The sequence below is a fragment of the Caloenas nicobarica genome, chromosome 35, assembly GCF_036013445.1.
Source record: "Caloenas nicobarica isolate bCalNic1 chromosome 35, bCalNic1.hap1, whole genome shotgun sequence".
NCBI classification, from domain to species: domain Eukaryota; kingdom Metazoa; phylum Chordata; class Aves; order Columbiformes; family Columbidae; genus Caloenas; species Caloenas nicobarica.
Genome location: NC_088279.1, coordinates 306104 through 327356, shown reverse-complemented (window position 1 = coordinate 327356; position 21253 = coordinate 306104). Strand labels below are relative to the sequence as shown.

General features: G+C 65.2%; 4 protein-coding genes across 7 annotated transcripts; 2 read left to right on the top strand and 2 right to left on the bottom strand.

The window, feature by feature from the left end:
- Window positions 1–140: 140 nt before the first annotated feature.
- Window positions 141–4012, bottom strand: LOC136000835 (zinc finger protein 316-like). Of its 4 annotated transcripts, none has more exons than XM_065654830.1 (7): window positions 3853–4012; window positions 3477–3642; window positions 2633–2829; window positions 2478–2528; window positions 1978–2091; window positions 1535–1808; window positions 141–1139 (listed from the first exon to the last, which is right to left on the bottom strand). In XM_065654830.1, exons 4-7 carry the CDS (start codon window positions 2509–2511, stop codon window positions 788–790), a joined length of 774 nt encoding a protein of 257 aa, XP_065510902.1. In that variant the 5' UTR covers window positions 2512–2528; window positions 2633–2829; window positions 3477–3642; window positions 3853–4012; the 3' UTR covers window positions 141–787. The 4 variants fall into 4 exon arrangements, with proteins under 4 accessions (XP_065510902.1, XP_065510903.1, XP_065510905.1 ...); XM_065654831.1 differs by having other exon boundaries at window positions 2633–2804; XM_065654833.1 differs by having other exon boundaries at window positions 2633–2765.
- Window positions 3603–9964, top strand: GTF2H4 (general transcription factor IIH subunit 4). Its single transcript, XM_065654801.1, has 14 exons — window positions 3603–3655; window positions 4133–4274; window positions 4626–4730; window positions 5173–5304; window positions 5653–5749; window positions 5857–5945; window positions 6643–6751; window positions 6858–6926; window positions 7272–7355; window positions 7577–7709; window positions 7872–8002; window positions 8289–8336; window positions 8601–8679; window positions 9187–9964. The coding sequence occupies exons 1-14, from the start codon at window positions 3616–3618 to the stop codon at window positions 9357–9359; spliced, it is 1431 nt and encodes a 476-aa protein (XP_065510873.1). The 5' UTR covers window positions 3603–3615; the 3' UTR covers window positions 9360–9964.
- A 4072-nt stretch (window positions 9965–14036) lies between these two features.
- LOC136000822 (uncharacterized) lies at window positions 14037–16087 on the top strand. The gene is made up of 2 exons (XM_065654809.1): window positions 14037–14124; window positions 14590–16087. Exons 1-2 carry the CDS (start codon window positions 14083–14085, stop codon window positions 15658–15660), a joined length of 1113 nt encoding a protein of 370 aa, XP_065510881.1. The 5' UTR covers window positions 14037–14082; the 3' UTR covers window positions 15661–16087.
- Window positions 16063–21135, bottom strand: MDC1 (mediator of DNA damage checkpoint 1). The gene is made up of 13 exons (XM_065654783.1): window positions 21120–21135; window positions 20798–20834; window positions 20157–20702; window positions 20023–20079; window positions 19336–19881; window positions 19202–19258; window positions 18945–19123; window positions 18633–18839; window positions 18444–18521; window positions 17993–18178; window positions 17208–17333; window positions 16979–17089; window positions 16063–16353 (listed from the first exon to the last, which is right to left on the bottom strand). The coding sequence occupies exons 2-13, from the start codon at window positions 20829–20831 to the stop codon at window positions 16177–16179; spliced, it is 2304 nt and encodes a 767-aa protein (XP_065510855.1). The 5' UTR covers window positions 20832–20834; window positions 21120–21135; the 3' UTR covers window positions 16063–16176.
- Window positions 21136–21253: the final 118 nt, after the last annotated feature.

Below are 21253 nucleotides of genomic sequence, written 5' to 3'. Positions count from 1 at the left end.
CCCCCCGACCCCCAAACCTGGGCTGGGGAGGGCCATGGGGTCTGGGGGGGGGTCCCTCAGGGTTTGGGGGGTCCCACAGAGGGGGGGCGGGCAAAGGGACCCCCCCAAGCTGCACATTTGGGCAGCGGGGCGGGGTGGCGCTCGGCAAACAACGACTCTTTTTTCTTCACTTCTGCCAAATTTTCTGTGTTTGGGCCCCTCGTGCTCATGGTGGGGGGGACACACGTCACACAGGGCCCCGTTCAGGATGTCCCCCCCAGTGACACAACGGCCATGACAGAGCGGACAAGGGGGTGCGGGGGGGTCCCCAAACCCTCACCCCCCAGAGCTCCAATAGAGACAGTGACACGACCCCCGTGGGGACGTCCCCAGTGCCGCATCCCCGTTCCGCGCGTGGGACAAGAAAAACATCCCTGTGAGTCTGTCCCCAAAAGTCAACTTGGGGTGTCCCCAAACCTCTGGGGTCCCCAATAGCTGCAACCGGGGACAGGGTGACATGGAGTCCCTGCTGACGTGTCCCCGTTCGACACATGGGACAAACAAAACGTCCCCTCGAGGCCATCCCCACGGCAGCACAAAGTTGATGTGGGGTGTCCCCAAACCCCGGTGTCCCCAACAGCTCCAATGGGGAAACAGTGACACGGAGTCCCCGTGGGGACGTCCCTGGTGACGTGTCCCCGTTCGACACATGGGACAAGCACAACGTCCCCTCGAGTCCGTCCCCACCGCGGCTCCTCTTGTGCCGGCTCCCCGGAAACCCCAAAACCCGCGTGTTTCCCCCCGAAACTCATCCCAGGTGGCCGCGCTGGGGACACGGGGCTGCAGTGTCCCCGCGGTGTCCCCGCAGGTGCCGCCGCAGCTCCGCGGCCTCCGGGAACGTCACCCCGCAGCGGGGACACGCTGGGGACGCGTCCCCGTGGCCGCGTCGGTGCCGCAGGAACGCGGAGCTGTAGCTGAAGCTCTTGCCGCAGTCACCGCAGGAGAAGGGACGGTCACCGCGGCGCCGTGGCGGGACGTTGGGGACACTGGGGACAGCGGGGACGGTGTCACCGAGGGTCTTGGAGCAGTCAGTGCAGCCCAACGGGGGCTGGACGGGGATCGTCTTGCGCTGGGGACAACGGCGGGGACGGGCCTGGGGGCTGTGAGGGGACAAGGGACATGTCAGACAGGGGGACATCCCGGGACAGAGGGGACAGGGAACAGGACATGGGACATCACCACAAACAGGAAACGTGGCCCAAAATTGCCCAAATCTTTCTGCCATGAAACCGTTTCCCAACTGGGCCGGGCTATAAAAAACGAAAACCCTTTTGCTCATGGACCTCAAGAAGCATGTGAACTGTCCCTCTATGTCCCCTGTCCTCCATGTCCCTGTACCTGTCCCCGTGTCCTCTGTCCCCATAAATGTCCCCCCATGTCCCCATACCTCTCCCCCGGTATCCCTGCACCTGTCCCCCCGTCTCTGTATCTGTCCCCCATGTCCCCTGTCCCCCTATCTGTCCCCCATGTCCCCTGTCCCCCTGTGTCCACGTACCTGTCCCCCGTGTCCCCGCGGTGTCCCCGCTGGTGCGCGTTGCGGTTGGAGCTGCGGGTGAAGCTTTTGCCGCAGTCCCGGCACCGAAACGGCTTCTCCGCCCGTCGCCCCCCCCGGCCCCGCCCACGGGGACCCCGACACTCGGGGGGCGCCCCTGGGGTTTGGGGGGAACCCTCCAGGGTCACCCCCCCACAGGACAGGGCGACGTGCAGCCCCGACAGCTCCGGGACAGGGGGGTCGGGATCGTCCTCATGTTCACTGCTCGAACCGGCATCTGGGGGGACAGGGGGTCAGTGATGGGGGATTTGGGGTGCATAGACAGGGGGTCAGTGGGGGGGGGTTTGTGGTGCACAGGGACAGGGGGTCAGTGGGGGGGTTTGGGGTGCACAGACACAGGGGGTCAGCACGGGGGATTTGGGGTGCCCGGTTTCGGGGTCCCTCACCCGTCAGCGCCACCCGCAGCGTCTCCCACTCTTTGCCGTCGTTGGGGTCGGGCACCCCCAGCTCCTCGGGCGGCTCCAGCCGCGACACCAGCGGGGGACGGGCCAGCGGGAAATCTGCAAACCACAAATCGGGGAATAAAAAGAAATTCTGGAGTTTGGACGGGGAGGAAGAGGAAGATGGCGACAGGGATGAAGACAAGGGTGAGGATGAAGATGAGGCACTAGAAGGGGGTGGAGATGGAGACAGCGATGCAGGAGACAGGAACGAGGACAAGGATGATGATGAGGATGACGTGAATAAGGATGAGAGCGAGGATGAGGATGGAGAGGGCGACCGGGATGGGACAAGGATGACGATGAAGGTGCAAATGAAGATAAGGATGTGGAAGGGGCCGAGGGTGGGGACAGGATGATGATGAGGATGATGATGAGGATGAACATCAGGATGAAGATGATGATGAGGAGGAGCATGAGGATGAAGATGAGGCCGCAGGTCTCACCCAGCAGCATCAGCGCCTCGAAACTCTCCTGCATGTCGCCGTCAGCAGCACCTGGGGGGAAATCCGGGTTCAGGGGCCCCCCCAGAGCCTCCTCACCCCCCAACCCCGCCAGGGGTTCCAGTGGGGTGTCCCCCCCAACTTGGGACAGCTGGTACCTGCAGCCGGGGTGCAGGGTGTCCCGGGGGGACCCAGGGGGTTCTGGGGATCCTGGGGGTGTGGGGAGTTCAGGGGGTCCCGGGGGGCCCCAGAGGGTTTGGGACCGGGGGGTTCCAGGGGCTCCGGGGGGTCCTGGGGGTTTCGGAAAATCCCAGAGAGTTCTGGGGGTTCCTATGTGGTGCAGGGACGGGGGGTCCTGGGGGGGTCCCGGGTCCCCGGTTGGGTCCCGTTCGCTCCCCGGCTCGGAGCCGCCGCTGCCGCCCGGGCGGAGCCGGATGAGCCGCCGCTGACCCAGGAAGTGCCGCCCCCGACGGGCTCCAGCCCCCCCCCCATCCATCCTCCATCCTCCATCCCACCCCCATCCAGCCCCCCCAGCCCACCCCCCATCCATCCTCCATCCTCCTCACCCTGTATCCTCCATCCCACCCCCATCCAGCCCCCCCAGCCCCCCCCCCATCCATCCTCCATCCTCCTCACCCTGTATCCTCCATCCCACCCCCATCCAACCCCCCCAGCCCACCCCCCATCCATCCTCCAGCCCACCCCCCATCCATCCTCCATCCTCCTCACCCTGTATCCTCCAGCCCACCCCCCCATCCATCCTCCATCTCTCCAACCCCTCCCCATTCTCCGGCCCGACCCCCCCATCCTGCATCCCCCTCCCTCCATCTCTCCCCCCTCCATCCTCCTCCCATCCTCCATCCCTCCCCGTCTCCCCATTTCTCCATCCCCATAATTAAACAGCAATAATTAAATAATCTAATAGCTAAGCAAACTCATAACTGACGTTATAACGGGCCCTCCCGTAACCGCCCAGCACAGCCCGCCCCGCCCCCCCGTTACCTCATTAGCAATTAGCGCCACCAGCCGCTCATTATGTTAATTAGCGCGGCCCTGGCGCCGCCCGGAAGTGCCCGGCAGTTCCCCCGGCAGCCGCGCTCTATGGCCCGGCGGTCCTCCAGCTCACCGGAAGTCGCACTCTATGGCCCAGCGGTCCTCCGGAGGAGCCCTGCGGAGCCCAGGTGAGTGCGGAACCCCCCAGGGTCCCACAGTCCCCCCGCCCAGTCCCCCCCAGCCCCTCCCAGTGTCCCTCAGCCCCTCTCCCAGTTGCTTCCCCGTCCCCCCAGCCGCTCTCTAAGTCCCCCCGGGTCCCTCCCAGTTGCCTTCAGTTCCCCCAGCCCCTTTCCCAGTGTCCCTCAGTCCCCCCAGCTCCCCGTACCTGCTCCCCGCTCTCTCCTGGGAGGCCCCACCGGGCCTGACCCCCCCCGGCAACCCGGGCGGTCCCCGGGGGGCGGCGCTGGGGGCGCGAACCCGCGCGGGGGCGCCATGGCGGGCGGGCCGCGCCACGTGACCGCTCCTCGTCACGTGACCCGGGCGGCGGGAGGGGGCGTGGCCTGGCGGCGGAGGGGGCGGCACCGGCAGCGCCACCACGTGGCGCGGGGACACCGTGGGGACACCGTGGGGACACCGTGGGGACACCGGTGACACTGGGGGGCCAGGGGGGGCCATGGAGGGCCCCGCCCCGCGGGCGCCGCGCGCGCAGCTGCAGTGCCAGAACCTGCACCAGTTCCTGCGGGGGCTCAGCCCCGCCCTGCTCGACCGGCTCTACGGGCACCCGGCGCCCTGCCTGGCGGTGTTCCGGTGAGAGACCCCCCCGGGCACCCCGACCCCCCCGGGCACCCCGACCCCCCCGGGCACCCCGACCCCCCCCGTCCCCCTGCTCCCCCCCGTGGTAGGACAGAGGGGCACCCACAGCTGCGGGTTTTGGGGGGGTGGTGGGGGGTGTGGGGGATCTGGGAGGTCATGGGGGTTCGGGGGGGCTCTGGGGGGTAATCACGGTCCCCCCCAAAAAGGGAGCTGCCCCCCCGGCCCAGTCGCTGGTGCTGTGGGGGTTTGGGGGAGCTATAGGGGGGCTGTGGGGGATCTGGGGGCTTTGGGGTGGTTATGGGGGTTTGAGGTGCTCGGGGGGGTATTTACTGTCCCCCCCCCCAGGGAGCTGCCCCCCCTGGCCCAGTCACTGGTGCTGCGGCTGCTGTTCCTGGAGCTGCCCCTCCCCCAGGCGGCGCTGGGGCTCTGGGTGAAGAAGGAGCACGAGAGGTGGGGGGGCTTGGGGGTCCCAGGGGGCTTGGGGGTCCCAGGGGGCGTCCCAGGGGGGAGGTGACACGCCTATGTCCGCAGTGCCTGAGCTGACAGCCAGGGGGCGCTGCGGGCCCTGTGGGGGGGTGGGGGTCAGTGGAGTGTTTGGGGGGTCACAGGGGTTTGGGGGTCACTGGAGGGGTTTGGGGGGTCACAGGGGTTTGGGGGTCACTGGAGGGGTTTGGGGGGTCACAGGGGTTTGGGGGTCACTGGAGGGGTTTGGGGGTGTCACAGGGGGGAGGTGACACTGTGGCGTCCCCACATTGCCCAGGCTGACAGCCAGGGGGCGCTGCGGGCCCTGCAGGGGGGTTTGGGGGAGTCTCAGGGGTTTTGGGGTCACTGGGAGGGTTTGGGGGGTCCCAGGGGGTGTCACACAGGGGGGTGACACTGTGCTGTCCCGCAGTGCCCAGACTGACAGCCAGGAGGCGCTGCAGGCCCTGCGGCTCCTGCACCCCCACACGCTGCCCGGGGGGCTCCCGGGGGTCGCTCTGCACCCCAACTTCCGGCTGAACCTGCGCGTGGCCCTGCTGGGGGGGTCAGTGGCACCGGGGGACATGGGGGACAAGGGGGGACACGGAATGAGGGGGGACAGTGGGGTGACATCGCGGGACATGGGGTGGGGGGACAATGGGGTGACATGGGGGGAACTTGGGGTGACAGCAGGATGAGGGGACCCCGGGGGGGGTTGGAGACACTGGGGGGAACACCAGGTGACACACAGGGACCCATTTTAGGGGGTCCCCCGGTGGGATGTGGGGACACCGGGGGAGATTTTGGGGACACTGGGGGGGTTTGGGGACCCCGGGGGTGACATGGGGACCCCCGGGGGGGGGTGGGGACACCGTGGGGGGGACACCAGGTGACACAGGGACCCCTTTTTCAGGGGGTCCCCGTGGTGGGACACCACGAGCCCGCTGGGCCCCGACCGGCACGCGCGGGACGTGCGGGCGCTGGATCGATATGCCGAGGAGCGCTGGGAGGTGGGGACCCCAAGATCCCCCCCAAATCCGATGGGGGGGACACAACCCCCAAATCTGGGGAGACCCCCCAGGCCCCAAATCCAGGCATTTTCACCCCAAAATCCCAGGTGATCCTGCACTTCATGGTGGGGTCGCCCAGCGCGGCCGTGAGCCAGGACCTGGCGCAGCTGCTGGTGCAGGCCGGGCTCATGAGGAGGTTTGGGGGGAATTTGGGGGGTCAGGGGGGTTTCGGGGGGTCCCCGAGGGGTTTGGGGGAGTCCTGGGGGTCCCTGGGGGAAATTTGGTGGATTTTGGGGGGGTTTCCCAAGGGGTTTGGGGCTCCCTGGGGGGATTTGGGGGCTTCCTGAGTGGGGGACTGGGGGAATTTGGGGCTCCCCAGGGAGGGTTTTGGGGTGGGCAGGGGGTCTTTGGGGGCCACTAGGGGGGCTTGGGGGGGGTCCTGGGGGAAATTTGGGGGGGTCCTGGGGAGGTTTGGGGTGTTTTAAGGGGGGATTTGGGGGCATCCTGGGGGGTTTGGGGGCTCCCCGGGGGGGGTTGGGGGATCCTGAGGGGGTTTGGGGGAGTTGTGGGGAGGAATTGGGGTCCCCAAGAAGGTTCAGGGGAGTTTCAGGGGGTCCCCAGGGGGTTGGGGGGATTTGGGGACCCCTCCTCAGTTTCAGCCCCCCCTCCAGTTTTAGGGTCCCTCTCCAATTCTAGGGACCTGCCCAAGTTTAGGGATCCCCCTCAAGTTTTAGGGACCTCCTCTCAGTTTCAGGGCGCCCTCAGTTTTAGGGGCTCTCTTGCTTTTGGGCACCCCCCCAGTTTCCAGCCTCCCCCCCGCCAAGTTTAGGGACCCCCCCAAGTTTCCAGCACCCCCCTGAAGTTTAGGGACCCCCCCTAATTTGGGGTCCCAGCGAGGGGGGGGACGCCCCCTGCATCACCTCGGCCGGGTTCCAGTTCCTGCTGCTCGACACCCCCGCCCAGCTCTGGTATTTCATCCTCCAGTACCTGCAGGGGGCAGAGGTGAGGCCGGGATGGTCCCCCCAAAAAACAGGGGGGGTCCCCAAAACCGGGACCCCCCCCAAATCCGCAGGGTCCCCCCTAAATCTCTGCCCCCCCCCCTCCCCAGGCGCGGGGGATGGACCTGGTGGAGATTCTGTCCTTCCTGTTCCAGCTCAGCTTCTCCACCCTGGGCAAGGTACAGGGACCCAGGCGTCCGGGGGGACCCAGGTGTTTGGGAAGGGGACCCCTCCCACCCCCAAAAAACCCCACCATGGATTGATCTGGGGAGGGGCGGGGGATAACTGGGGGTTACTGGGGGAGTAACTGGGGTTAACTGGGACTTGGTGTCACCAGGATTAGTCCATGGAGGGCTGGGGTTACTGGGGGTGAGTGGGTTGTTACTGGGGGGTTACTGTGATGTTACTGGGAGGCTACTGGTGCTAACTGGGCTGTCCCCAGGATCACCCCACCGAGGGCTGGGGTTACTGGGGGTTACCGGGAGGTTACTGGTGCTAACTGGTGCTGACTGGGCTGTCCCCAGGATTACTCCACCGAGGCCATGAGCGAGTCCCTGCTCACCTTCCTGCAGCACCTGCGCGAGTTCGGGCTCGTCTTCCAGAGGAAGGTGACAGCGGGTGACACCGCGGGTGACACTCTGGGTGACACTGCGAGGGACACTGCGGGTGACACAGGAGGGGGTCAGGGGACACGGCGGGTGGCAGGAGCCCCTCAGGGCTCATTCTAGTCCCCACGGTTGTGTCTGTGATGCCATGTCCCTCATCCCCGTCACCCCCTGGTCATTGTCACACCCGTTGTCCCCAACGTGTCCCCACCGTGTCCCCGCAGCGCAAGTCCCGCCGGTTCTACCCGACACGCTTGGCCATCGCGCTGGCCTCAGGGACATCGGGGTGTCCCCCCGAGCCCGACGCTCGCGGCTTCGTCATCGTCGAGACCAACTACCGCATCTATGCCTACACTGGTCTGTCCCTAAATGTCCCCAAAAGTCCCCAGGGAGGTGACATGGGACCCAGGCGTCCCCCCCACCTCCACTGATCACTCGTCACGTTCTGTCCCTTTGTGTCCCCGTTGTTCATCCCCACCTGTGCTGACCCCCGTGTCCCCACGTGCCCTGTGTCCCCAGACTCGGAGCTGCAGGTCGCTCTCATCGCCCTCTTCTCCGAGCTGCTCTATCGCTTCCCCAACCTGGTGGTGGCCCAGGTGACAAGGGACAGTGTCCAGGCAGCCATCGCCAACGGCATCACCGCTGACCAGGTGGGGACACCGGGGACATGGCGGGGGGGACACTGGGGACAGGGGGGAGGGACATGGGGGACACTGTGTGGGGAGAGATGGGGGGACATGGAAGGGACACAGGAAACATAAGGGAGATGACGGAAGGACACAAGTCACATGGGGGCACACAGGGGACACGGGGGTCATCGGGGGACATGGGACACAATGGGGGAGACATAGCGGGGGACACAGCCAAGGGGGCTGGGGGGCCCTGGGGTGACCCTGGGGACATCAGGGTGTCCCCCACTAATGTCCCCCCCGCCAGATCATTCACTTCCTGCGCACCCGGGCACACCCTGTCATGGCCAAGCAGGTGGGTGGCACCGCCTGGATGCCTGGGTCCCTCCCGGACGCCTGGGTCCCCCTGATGGTGGGTGGGAGGGGTGTTCCCTGCACGCCTGGGTCCCCCCCGGACGCCTGGGTCCCCCTGATGGTGGGTGGGAGGGGTGTTCCCTGCACGCCTGGGTCCCCCCCGGATGCCTGGGTCCCCCTGATGGTGGGTGGGAGGGGTGTCCCCCCGGATGCCTGGGTCCCCCCGGACGCCTGGGTCCCCCCCGGACGCCTGGGTCCCTTGCAGAGCCCGGTGCTGCCGCCCACCATCACGGACCAGATCCGGCTGTGGGAGCTGGAGCGGGACCGGCTGCGCTTCACCGAGGGTGAGGGGACACCGCGCTGTCACCTGCGTCACCTGGGGTCACCCGCTGTCCCCAAGAGGGGGGTGGCATCTCCAGGGTGTCCCCAAGGGTGTGTGGGGGAACTGGTGTCCCCAATGGGGGACATTTGGGGCGGGGGGTGGTAGCCTTGGGGGTCCCTGAGCTGTCCCTGATGTCCCCAAAGGGAGGTGACAATCCTTGAGGTCCCCGAGGGGAGGGGACAGTCCCTGATGTCCCCATGGGGAGGGGACAGTCTTGTGAGGTCCCCATGAGGAGGGGACTGTCCCTGAGGGGGGTGACAACCCCGGCGGGTCCCCAAAGGGAGGGGACAGTCCCTGATGTCCCCAAAGGGAGGTGCCAGCGCCGGGAAGAGGTGCCAGTCCCCCCCGGTGACACCCATATCCCCAGGGGTGCCGCACAAGCGCCCCTGTCTCCCGGGGGGAGGTGGCACTCACCCGTGGCTGTCCCCGTTGGCGACACGCGTGTCCCCTCACGTCCCCGTGTCCCCAGGGGTGCTGTACAACCAGTTCCTGTCCCCCGGGGACTTCGCGCTGCTGCGGGACCAGGCGCGGGCGCTGGGGGTTCTGCTGTTCGAGCACCCGGCGCGGCGGCTGCTGGTGGTGACGCCCGGGGGACACCCCGATGTCCGACGCTTCTGGAAGAGGCAGAAACACAACGGGTAACAATGGGGGGACCCCCAAACTGCACCCTCGAAACGGACCCCAAAAACCGTGCCCGAAAACCTGAACCCCAAAACTGCACCCCCAAAAAAAGAGACCCCAAAAACTGCACCTCGCCCCGACGTTGGGCACTTCTGGAAGAGACAGAAACACAGCGTGCGAGGGGGGGACCCCAAACTGCAGCCCGAGAAGTGCACCCCCAAAACTGGGACCCCAAACTGGACCCCAAAAACGGGACGCCAAAACTGGGACCCCAACATTGCACCCCAAAAACTGCCTCCAAACCCCCACTGCCCCTAAAACCCACCCTCCGTTCCAGTGTGACCAGGCACCCCGATCTATTTGGGCTCTGACACCCCAACACTTTGGTTCTGACAGTGGAAAAGGAACTTTTGGTAGAAAATGGGGAATTGTGAGGAAAAAACTGGGGGTCCAGGGGAAAAAGGTATTTAAAAAAGTCAGTTTTGCAGCATTTTTTTGGAAAAAAAAAGGGGATTTGCAAAAAATGGGGGTTTCCTGAGAGGAAAAAATGTTTGGGGTTTTTTCATGTGCAGGAAGAAGGTTTTTTTTACTGAAAGAAACTTTTTATGAGAGTTTTTTATAATAAAACAGCGTTTTGAAGAAAAGCTTTTGATGAGTTCTCAGGAAAAACTGAGCAAAACGGGTTCACGGGAGGGAATAAATGGGGATTTATTGACAAAAACTGGGGTGTTCTGAGAGGGAAAATCAAGGGTTTTTTTTGGGGGGGAAGAGTGAAAAACTGTGATTTTTGAGATAAAATTGTGATGTTTCCTGCAGGGAGCACAGACACTTGAGGGAAAACAGTTTTGAGGGGGATAAATCAAAGGAGGATAAATCCCTGGGGAGTCTGGAGGCCCCTGGGTCCTGGTGCCCGGCCGCTCGGGGATGTGCCGAGACCTCTGCTGGTCCGTAGAGCTTCTTACTGGTCCGAACTGGTCCCTGCTGGTCCGAACTGGTCCCTGCTGGTCCGAACTGGTCCCTACTGCTCTACACTGGTCAGGGCAAGAGAAAGTCTGCAGGCTTGTAGAACTTCTTACTGGTCTATACTGGTCTGTAAGGGTGTCTACTCAACCAAACAGATCAGTCGAGCTCCCTACTGGTCTGTACTGGTTTGAACTGGTCTGTAAGCTCTGTACCGATCTAAATGGATCTATAGGGCTCCCAGTGATGTCCAGTAACGGCCCTCTCGTATTCCCAGTGACTCCCAGTCCCCACCCCATGCTCCCAGTGGATCCCAGTATCTCCCATTGGCTCCCAGTAAACACCAACTTGTATTCCCAGTGACTCCCAGTTCCCCCCCACGCACTCCCAGTAGCTTCCCAAGTGGCGGGAAAGCGCCAGCCAATGAAAGGTGGGAATACAAAAGCCCTTCCTCCTCGCTGGCCAATGAGAGGCCACGTCTGGACGCACAGCTGCTGCTCGGCCAATCAGGGCTCGAGGGGCGGGGCCTGGGGTAAAGTTGGGGCCGAAGGGGTTAAAACTGAGGCCTGGGGGGGTGTAAATCAGGCCCTGGGGGGGCAAATCTGGGGTCTGGGGTGTAAATCTGGGGCCTTGGGGCCTAAATCGGGGTCCTAGAAGCGTAAATCTGAGCCCCACGGGAGTAAAACTGGGCCTAAGGGGTGAAATCAGGGCCCGGAGGGGTAAATCTGGACCCTGAGAGGGAAAATCTGGGCCTAAAGGGATAAATCTGGGCCTAAGCAGGGAAATCGGGGTCCTGGGGGGTAAATTTGGGCCCTGAGGGGTAAATCAGGGCCTAAAGGGTTAAATCTGGGCCCCGAGGGGCACAGTCTGAGCATAAAGGAGTAAATTTGGGCCTAAGGGGGCAAACGAGAGTCCTGAAGGGTGAATTTTAGCCCTGAGGGGTTAAATCTGGGGCCTTGGGGCCTAAATCGGGGTCCTGGAAGTGGAAATCTGGGCCTAAGGGGGTAAATCTGGGCCTAAAGGGGTAAATCCAGGCCTAAGGGTGTAAATATGAGTCCTGAGGGGGTAAATTTGGCCCTGAGGGGGTGAATCTGGGCCTAAGGGGGTAACTGCAGGCCCCGGACGCCTGGGTCCCTCCCTGGAGCCCGGAAGCCGGGGCGCCCCGAGGGCGGAGGAGGGGACGTGACGTGGGTGTCACCGGCTGGTGAGGACGGTCCCCGAAGGGTACACGGAGGTAAGTGCTGGGGGGGTTGGACCCGGATGCCTGAGTCTCCCCCCGGACCCCTGGGTCCCACCCAGTCGCCTGGGTCCCCTCCATGGGTACGGAAAGGGAAGTGAAGGGGGTTTTCCTGCATCCGGATGCCTGGGTCCCTTAGAGTGGCAGTGGTGGCCACGCCCCGACGCCTGGGTCCTCTCCAGGGTGCCTGGGTTCCCCCCAAATGCTTGGGTCCCTCTTCTCTTCATTATGGGCTTGGGGGGAGGGTCCCCACCAGGATGCCTGAGTCCCCTCTTGGACGCCTGTGTCCCTCCCCGAAAGCCTGGGTCCCTCTTCTCTTCATTATGACCTTGGGGAGGGCTCTGTACCTGGGTGCCTGGGTCCCTCCTGGACGCTTAGGTCCCACACGGATGCCTGGGTCCCCTCCCGGATGCCTGGGTCCCTCCCGGACGCCTGGGTCCCTCTTCATTATGGCCTTGGGGAGGGCTCTGTACCCGGACTCCCTGGTCCCTCCCAGACTCCTGGGTCCCACCCGGACGCCTGGGTCTCTTGCAGGATGTCCTCTCCACTGCTGTCCCCGGCGGTGGCCTCGGCCACAGAAGCCACTGGCCAAGCCCTGGGCGCTCTGGTGGCACTGACCGAGTCACTGGGGATGCCGGTGACGGTGGCGCTGGCGCTGGATCAAGCGCGAACAGTGCTGGAGGGGGCGGAGGCGGCGCTGGTGGCGCTGCAGGAGGCGCTGGTGGCCGCGGTGGCGGCGTTGGGGACGTCGGGGACGTCGGAGACCCCGGGGCTGGACCCCGAGGGGCTGTACCGGGCGCTGGGGGCAGCGGCCGAGGCGGCCGCGGCCCAACTGGAGCGGGAGCTGCGGCGGAACCGGCGCCAGCGCCGGGTGTTCTGGGCCGGCCGGACCCTGGCGTTGGGGCTGATGGTTTTCTGCGCCCCCCTGCGTGAGTACAGACCAGTACAGACCAGTATGGACCAGTGCGGAGCAACTGGGAGCCCTACAGATCCATTTAGATCAGTACAGAACTTACAGACCAGTACAGAACTTACAGACCAGTTCAGACCGGTAGGGAGCTCTACTGATCCGTTTGGTTCAGTAGAGAACCCTACAGACCAGTACAGACCAGTAAGAAGCTCTACAAGCCTGTAGACTTTCTCTTGCCCTGACCAGTATAGACCAGAGCAGAACAGACCAGTAGGGACCGGTTCAGGCCAGTAGGGACCAGTTCAGACCAGTAGGGAGCCCTACAGACCCATATAGACCAGTGGGGACCAGGAGGGACCAGTAGGAAGGACCAAATGGAAGGGGACACTGGGAGGGGACTGGGAACACTGGGACACCTGGGGATACTGGGATGGAACTGGGGACATCAGAAGGGGACAGTGACACCCGGAAGGGACAGGGGACACTGGGAGGGGACTGGGGACACTGGGATGGAACTGGGGACACTAGGAGGGTACACTGGGACACTGGGGACACTAGGAGAGAACTGGGGACACTGGGAGGGGACAGGGGACACCAGGAGGTGCCACCGGGAGGTGCCACCAGCTGCCACGTCCCCCTGTCCCCCTAGTGTCCCTGGACGCTGTGCGCGAGTCCCTGGGGGTGACGCAGGAATGTCACCTCGTCCCCTGCCTGGCCACGGTCACCTTGCTCTGCCAGGGGGTGCTGTGGGCCCTGGGGACATCGCGGCATCACCTTGTCACCGCTGCCAGCCACCAGCGGCACCAGGCGCTGCGGTACCGCCGCCTGGCCCGGGCCACCGCGGCCGCCACCGCGGCCACCACTGAGGCCACCGCCGAGGCCGCTGCGGCCACCGCTACCCTGGGGACGCTGGAGGAGGTGACGGGTCACCTCAGGGACCTGGTGGCCGCTGTCACCGAGGACCTGGAGGTGGCCCGAGGGTTCCCGGCCAGCACCGCGCTGCTCGGGGACATCGTGGTGGCCTTGGGGACGGTGCTGGGGGACGAGGAGGGGACGCGGCGGCTGGAACAGGCGGCGCGGGCGCTGCCGGGGGACGAGTAGCGGACGGTGATGGGGACATCGGGGGTTTGGGGACAGCGGGGTGGCCCTTTGTGGTGGGGACAGCCTGGTGTCCCCTGGCCCCATCTGGGGACACTGGGAGGGTCTTGGGGACACCCCGATGTCCCTTGACCCTTCTGGGGACACTGGGATGTCCCTTGTCTCCTCTGGGGACAGTGGGAGGGTCTCGGGGACACCCTGATGTCCCTTGTCCTGTCTGGGGACACTGGGAGGTACTTGGGGACACAAGGCCCTGTTGGGGACATCGGGGGGGGGGCGACATTGGAGGCCGTAGCGCCCTGTTGGGGACACTGGGGGACACTGGCGCCCGTTGGGGACACTGAGGCCTGTGGGACCCCCTTGGGGACAATAAAGGGGACACTGTGTCACACGGAGGGGACACGGGACCCCGTTGGGGGCCCTGGCGGGGGGGACCCAGGGGGGACACGTCACTGGGGGGCGGGTGACGTTCTCGGGCCAGCCCCTCCCCCAGCCCAGCCCTGAGTGCGGCCGCGGCCACTGACGCGTCACCGGACACCATGGGGACCCCCGGGGCCACCAGGGTCCTTGTCACCCCCGAGGTGGGACAACGGGGAGGAGGGGGTGGGGGGGAGGGGACAGGGAGGACGGAGGAGGCGGGGGGACAGGGGAGGGGGTGGCAGGAGGCTGACGATGGGATGGGGATGGGGGTGACAAGGGGATGGGGGGACATGGGGACAGAACGGGGGTGGCAGAGGGGACAGGAGGGTGACAAGAGGATGGGGATGGGGTGGCAGGAGGTGACAGGGGGACAAAGGGACGGGGGTGACAAGGACAGGAGGATGGGGGTGGCAGACAGGACAGGGGGTCAGGGGGTGACAGAGGGGACAGGGGATGGTGGGGACAGAAGACCGGGGAGGTGACAAGGGGACAAATGCCACGGGGGGTGGCATCTGGGCACCACGAAGGGGACACCAGTGAGGGGACAAGGGCCACGGGGGTCCCAGGGTGACACGGGGAGATGGGGGCACCCCAGAGGTGACAACGCCCCCTGTCCTTGTCCCCAGGTGTCCCCGGCACTGCTGGAGCCGCTGGTGGCCGCGGTGGCCACGCTGGGCGAGTTCGGGGCCATTGCGGGGGACATCCCGGTGGCCACGTCCCCGGGATCCCTGCGCGCGGGGCTGGTGGCCTTGGTGGCCACCATAGGACGGGCCATGGGCCACCAACCCTGCGGGGCCACCAGCCTGAGGAGCCTCCTCCGCACCCTCGGGGCGACCGGGGCCACTGGGGCCACCACGGGGGACACCTGGGCCACCACAGTCACCCCAGGGGCCACTGAGGCCACCGTGGCCACCACAGCCACCCCGGCGGCCACCGCTGCGCTCCCACCAGGGGACCCCGACGTCCCCAAGGCCGCCCCAGGTGCCACCTGGGCCGCAGTGGCCACCATCACCCGTCGGTGGCGGGAAGCGGTGGCCTCAGCTGCAGCCACCTGGGCCACCGCGGCGGGTGACGCCGAGCGCTTGCGCGACGCTGTTGTCACCGTCGCCACCGCTGGGGCCACTGCTGATGTCCCCAAGGGCCACCTGGCCGCCGCGGTGGCCCAGGAGGAGGCGGCGCTTCGGGGACTGCTGGCGGCCACCCGGGCACTGCCGGTGGCCACTGAGGTGGCCGCAGTGGCCTCGGAGGTGATGTCGCATGGGGAGCGGGTGGCCCAGGCCAGCGCAGGGCTGCGGGCGGCCAGCGAGGCCACCGAGGCAGCGGCGGTGACAGCGGTGGCCGCGGGGGTGGCCCGGGAGAGGGGACGATGCGCGGCGGCGGCCGCGGGGCCGCTGGGCCGCTTGGTGGCCGCTTGTCACGGGGCCACTGGCTTCTACTGTCACCTGCAGCGGCTCCTCGAGGACGTTGAGGCCGCGGTGGCTTCTGGTGGCCCCGGGGAGGAGCTGGTGGCCACGGTGACGGCGGCCGAGACGCTGTGGGACGCCAGCGCCCGCCTGGCCAAGTGTCACCTCCTGGGGACGCTGCGGGTGGCCCGGGGGCTCCTGGTCACCGGGGGCGTCCCTGATGTCACCGCAGTGGAACGGGGGTGTCGCAAGGCCAGAGCCGCCATCCCGGGGCTGCTGCGGGGACAGCGGTAGGGGGCGCTGGCAGCCGCGGGGACACCAGCCTCACTGGGGACAAGTGGCGTCATGGGGACACCAGCCTCACTGGGGACAAGTGGCGTCATGGGGACAACGGCTTCCTGGGGACAAGTGGCTTTGTTGGGGACCAATGGCCTCGTTGTGGACAATTGAAAGCCCAATGGTTTTCCACCCCAAAATCCCCAGATTTCCACCCAAACCCCCCAAATTTTGCCCCCCAAACCTCAAATCCCCTAAAAACCTCAAATCCCCTCCGAAATTGATATTCTCCCAAAAAATCCAAATCTTCCCCAAAAATCCAAATACCCCCCAACTCCAAATCCCCCAGAAACCTCCAAATCCCCCTCCCCTAAAAAAAAAAAAAACCACGAAAACCCACTCAAATCTCCCCCCAAAAACGTCTCATGTTTCAAACGCTCAAACGGTGTTTATAGGAGGGGGCGGGGCCTGGAGCGGGGGCGGAGCCCTGAGCAGGAAGGGGCGGAGCTCCAGGCTCCGCCGCGGCAGCCGCGGTCAGGGGGGCGGGGTTTGCTCGGGGGGCGGGGCCGGCAGCCGGAAGGGGCGGAGCTCCAGGCTCTGCCGCAGCATCCCCGTCAGCAGCAGCTCGGCCGAGCTCAGGGGCAGGTCCAGGGCCCGGGCCCGGCCCCAGCGCGCGGCGTCCTCGGGACACGTGATCACCAGGCGGCGGGGCTGGTCAGAGGGGGCGGGGCCGGAGAGGAGGGGGCGGGGCCAGGTGGAGGGGGAGACAATTAAGGGACATGGGGGGGTCATGGGGTGAGTGGATAATGGAGGGAAGGGACACTCTGCCCGCCCCCCCCCCCAATAGGGACCCACCAGCCACCCCTTGGTGGCTTTAGGTCCCCAACATCCCCCCATTGTCCCCAATGTCCCCTCCATTGTCCCCAACATCCCTCCAGTGTCCCCAATGTCCCCTCAGTGTCCCAATGTCCCCCACATCATCCCCAACATCCCCGCATTGTCCCCAATGTCCCCTCAGTGTCACAAATATCCCCCTCCCAGTGTCCCCAACATCCCCCCATTGTCCCCAATGTCCCCTCAGTGTCACAAATATCCCCCTCCCAGTGTCCCCAACATCCCCCCATTGTCCCCAATGTCCCCTCAGTGTCACAAATATCCCCCTCCCAGTGTCCCCAACATCCCCACAGTGTCCCCAATGTCCCCTCAGTGTCCCAATGTCTTCCCCATTGTCCCAAACACCCCCGCATTGTCCCCAGTGTCCCCCCCCTCATTATCCCAAATGTCCCCCTCCCAGTGTTCCCCAACATCCCCCCCGATGTCCCCATTGTCCCCTCACCCGGTATGTTCGGGGCATGCGGGGCAGGAAGGTGCCCCCGGCACAAGTGACAATGTCCCTCATGTCCTCGGGGGGGGGATGGACGCTGGGGGTGACATGGATCTCGTAGCCCTGGGGACAGTGATGGGGGGTGACACAAAGGGGACACAAGGGGACACTCAGGGACACTGGACACTCTTGGGGACCCTTGGGAACCCTTGGGGACATTGGGGACAGTGGCAGCACTGACCTGCAGCAGGGGGCGCTGTCGTGCCCTCCGCAGTGACAGTGACAATTGGAACCCGAATTGTCCCTCGCGCTCGGGGTCACTGACCAGGAAGGGATCTGGGGGCAGGACTCGCCTGGCAGCCGCGCTCTGGGGACACGGTGGGGACACATTGGGGACACCACGGTCACCCCCTGACACCCCCTGTCTCCAAGGAGCCACCGTGTCCCGTGTCCCACCCCATTGTTCCCAAACACCCCCCTGTCCCCAAGGCCACATCCCATGTCCCCAAGGGCCCCATCTTTCTCCCCAAGGACTGTCATGTCCCCAAGGCCACCTCCCCATGTCCCCAGGAGCCACCGTGTCCCCAAAGCCACTTCCCTTGTCCCCAAAGCCTTTGTCCCTTGTCCCCAAGGCCTTTGTCCCATGTCCCCAAGGGCTCTCCTGTCCCCAAGGGCCCCTCCATTGTCCCCACGGCCACCATGTCCCCGAAATTCCCTTTTCTGTCCCCAAACGCCCATCGCCTTGTCCCTAAGGTCCCCCCTTGTCCCCAAGAGCTGCCGTGTCCCCAAACACCGCCCTGTCCCCAAGGCTACAATGTCCCCAAAATCTCCTTTTCTGTCCCCAGAACCCCCTCTCCTTATCCCCAGGGTCCCCATCCCTTGTCCCCAGTGTCCCCCCTGTCACCTGGAGTGGCCACAGGGGGGTGACAATGGGGACCCCTTGGGCCACCTTTTCCCAGGTGTCCCCCGTTCCCTTGTCCCCAATGTCCCCCTTCTCCCCAGTGTTCCTCCCTGTGCCCTCATCACCTGCAGTAGCCACTGGGGGGTGACAATGGGGATCCCTCGGGCCACCCCACACAGGAACTTGACGGTTCGTCGCACACGGTCGGTGACCAGGTGGGAACAACCGGTGACATCGGTGGCCACCGAACCCCCCAGTGTCCCCAGGGCCACCAGCAGCGCCGGGGCGGCCACTAGCCCTGTGAACAGCACCTAGGGACATGAGGGGACATTGGGGACATCAGGGGGACACCGTGGGGACACCCCTGGGGTGGTGACAGCCATCAATGTGACATGGGGACAGGTTGGGGTCACAGTGGGGACACCCCTGGGGTGGTGACAACGATGGACAGGACATGGGGACACTTGGGGACATGTTGGGGACACCCTGGGGCCACCACCAACCCCACGAATGTGGGGACATGGTGGGGACACCAGGACATGCTGGGGACACCGGCGGGAGGTGAGGCCACAATACCTGGGGGGGGTTGTTGCTCGGCCCCACCCGTGGGCGGAGCTTGGGCCTGGGGACCAATGGAGACTCTGCCTCTTCCTGCTGGGGGTGGGGCCACAGTCAGACCTGCCCCCCCCACAAGCCCCGCCCACCCAATGAGCCCCCCACCCACCCCACCCTTGTTAGCCCCGCCCCCCCTCTGGCCACACCCACCCGTGCACGCCTCATCGGGGGGCGGGGCTTGGGCGGTGGGCAGGGCCTCGTGATTGGCAGCTCCGGTGCAGGGGGGCGGGGCCGGAGGCGATCGCACCACGGTTGGCAGGCGGGGCTGGGAGGGGCGGGGCCGGGAGCTCCATCCCCTTTGGCTCCACCCCCTCGGCTCTCGGCCAATCGCTGGCTGCGGCGAAGCCCCGCCCCCACCTGGGGGGGCGGGGTCAGTGCCTGGACGCCTGGGTCCTTCCTGGACGCCTGGGTCCCCTTGAACAGGGCGGGTGGGGGGCACCCAGGACACCTGGGTCCACTCACCTCCTCACTCGATGGCACCGTCACTGCTTGGGGGACCCTGGCGTCCAGGGGGGACCCAGGCGTCCGGGATGGGACCCTGGTGTCCAGGGCGTGGCAGGGTGGGGCCGCGGGGGGCGGAGTTTCCTTCTTCTCTTCCTCGGGGGGGTCGAAGCGCTGGGTGGGCTCCTCGGGATCCCAACCTACGGGAGGGGACCCAGGTGTCTGGGGGGGACCCAGGCACCCGGGGGAAGGGGACCCAGGCGTCCGGGGCCACCAACCGTCATCCGCCGGCGACAGGAAGTTCTGGGTGGGCTCCAAGAAGAGGGCGGGGTCACCTGGGGGCGAGAAAGAGGTGTGAGAGGGGACCCAGGCATTGGGAGGGACCCAGGCGTCCGCGCCCACCCCCTCTCACCGTCGCTGTCGTTCTCTTTCCCGTCCCCTGAATTCGGGGCCAGAAACGGCAAATTTGAGGGTGCAACATCTGGATCCGGAGTCTCCGGCACCATGGGGGGATCTGTTGAGATGTTCAGGGGCGTTTTGGGGATGGAAACAGCTAGATTTGGGGGGTCGCCCTCAACATCTGTCTCACTGTTCCTGTTGATGTCCCTGTTGTCGTGCTGAACATCTGGATGTTGGGACGTTTTGGGTCGAATTCGTCGGATTTGGGGGCGTCCAGCATCTAAGGTTGGCAGTTCCAGCTCCACGTCTGTATCGCTGTCCCCATCGCTGTGTGATACCGGTGGAATATCTGGATTTGGTCTCTTTAGTGTCACATCTGGACCGTGGGAGGTTTTCTGGGGGAAATATTGGGTTTTGGGGCGTCCAACATCTGGAGTTGGTGGTTCCAGGTCCACGGGAACGTCTGGATCTGAGTCCACATCTGTATCGCTCTCCACGAGGGGCCAGGGTCCATTTTGGGGAGTGGGAACCTCTGGAATTGCTGGTTTTGCACCTGCAGCTGGATCAGGGGAGGTTTTGGGGTGAAAATGGTGGTTTTGGGGGCCCCGACATCTGGGGCAAGGGGAAGGGACCGAAGCATCCGGGAAAAGGGGACCCAGGTGTCTGGGGAAAGGGGACCCAGGCATCCGGGGCCACCAACCGTCATCCGCCGGCGACAGGAAGTTCTGGGTGGGCTCCAAGAAGAGGGCGGGGTCACCTGGGGGCGAGAAAGGGGCGTGAGAGGGGACCCAGGCATTGGGAGGGACCCAGGCGTCCGCGCCCACCCCCTCTCACCGTCGCTGTCGTTCTCTTTCCCGTCCCCTGAATTCGGGGCCAGAAACGGCAAATTTGAGGGTGCAACATCTGGATCCGGAGTCTCCGGCACCATGGGGGGATCTGTTGAGATGTTCAGGGGCGTTTTGGGGATGGAAACAGCTGGATTTGGGGGGTCGCCCTCAACATCTGTCTCACTGTCCCTGTTGATGTCCCTGTTGTCGTGCTGAACATCTGGATGTTGGGACGTTTTGGGTCGAATTCGTCGGATTTGGGGGCGTCCAGCATCTAAGGTTGGCGGTTCCAGCTCCACGTCTGTATCGCTGTCCCCATCGCTGTGTGATACCGGTGGAATATCTGGATTTGGTCTCTTTAGTGTCACATCTGGACCGTGGGAGGTTTTTTGGGGGAAATATTGGGTTTTGGGGCGTCCAACATCTGGAGTTGGTGGTTCCAGGTCCACGGGAACGTCTGGATCTGAGTCCACGTCTGTATCGCTCTCCACGAGGGCCCAGGGTCCATTCTGGGGGACGGCAACATCTGGAATTGCTGGTTTTGCACCTGCAGCTGGATCAGGGGAGGTTTTGGGGTGAAAAAGGTGGGTTTTGGGGCCCCTGACGTCTGGGGCAAGGGGAAGGGACGCAGGTGTCCGAGGAACCCACCTGCCCCCAACGGGGGGTCGATTCCTCGGTTCATTACCTGGGTTGGGGGGGGAGGGAAGAGAGAAATAATTACCCCAGGGGAACAAAAATTGCCCCCCCAGCCCCCGAATTGCCCCAAGCACCCCCCAAAAATGCCCTTTAACCCCCCAAGTGCCCCTGGGACCACGCAGAATGCACCAAAAGGCTCCAATTTGCCCCCAAACTGCCCCTTTAGCCCCTCAAAACTGCCCCACAGGGCCCCAGATTGCCCCAAAACAGCCCCTCGCCCCCCCCAAGTGCCCCGGGACTGCCCAAAATGCCCCGAAGTGCTCCTCGCACTCACCCGTCCCGCGCCACCGCCCCCTCGCCCCGCCCTCCCGCTCCCATTGGTCGTCACCGTCCCCCGTGACCGCCCAGCGGGCGCTCCCATTGGCTGCTGCGCGCGTCCTTCCGGCGGGGAGCATAGAGAAGAAGCGG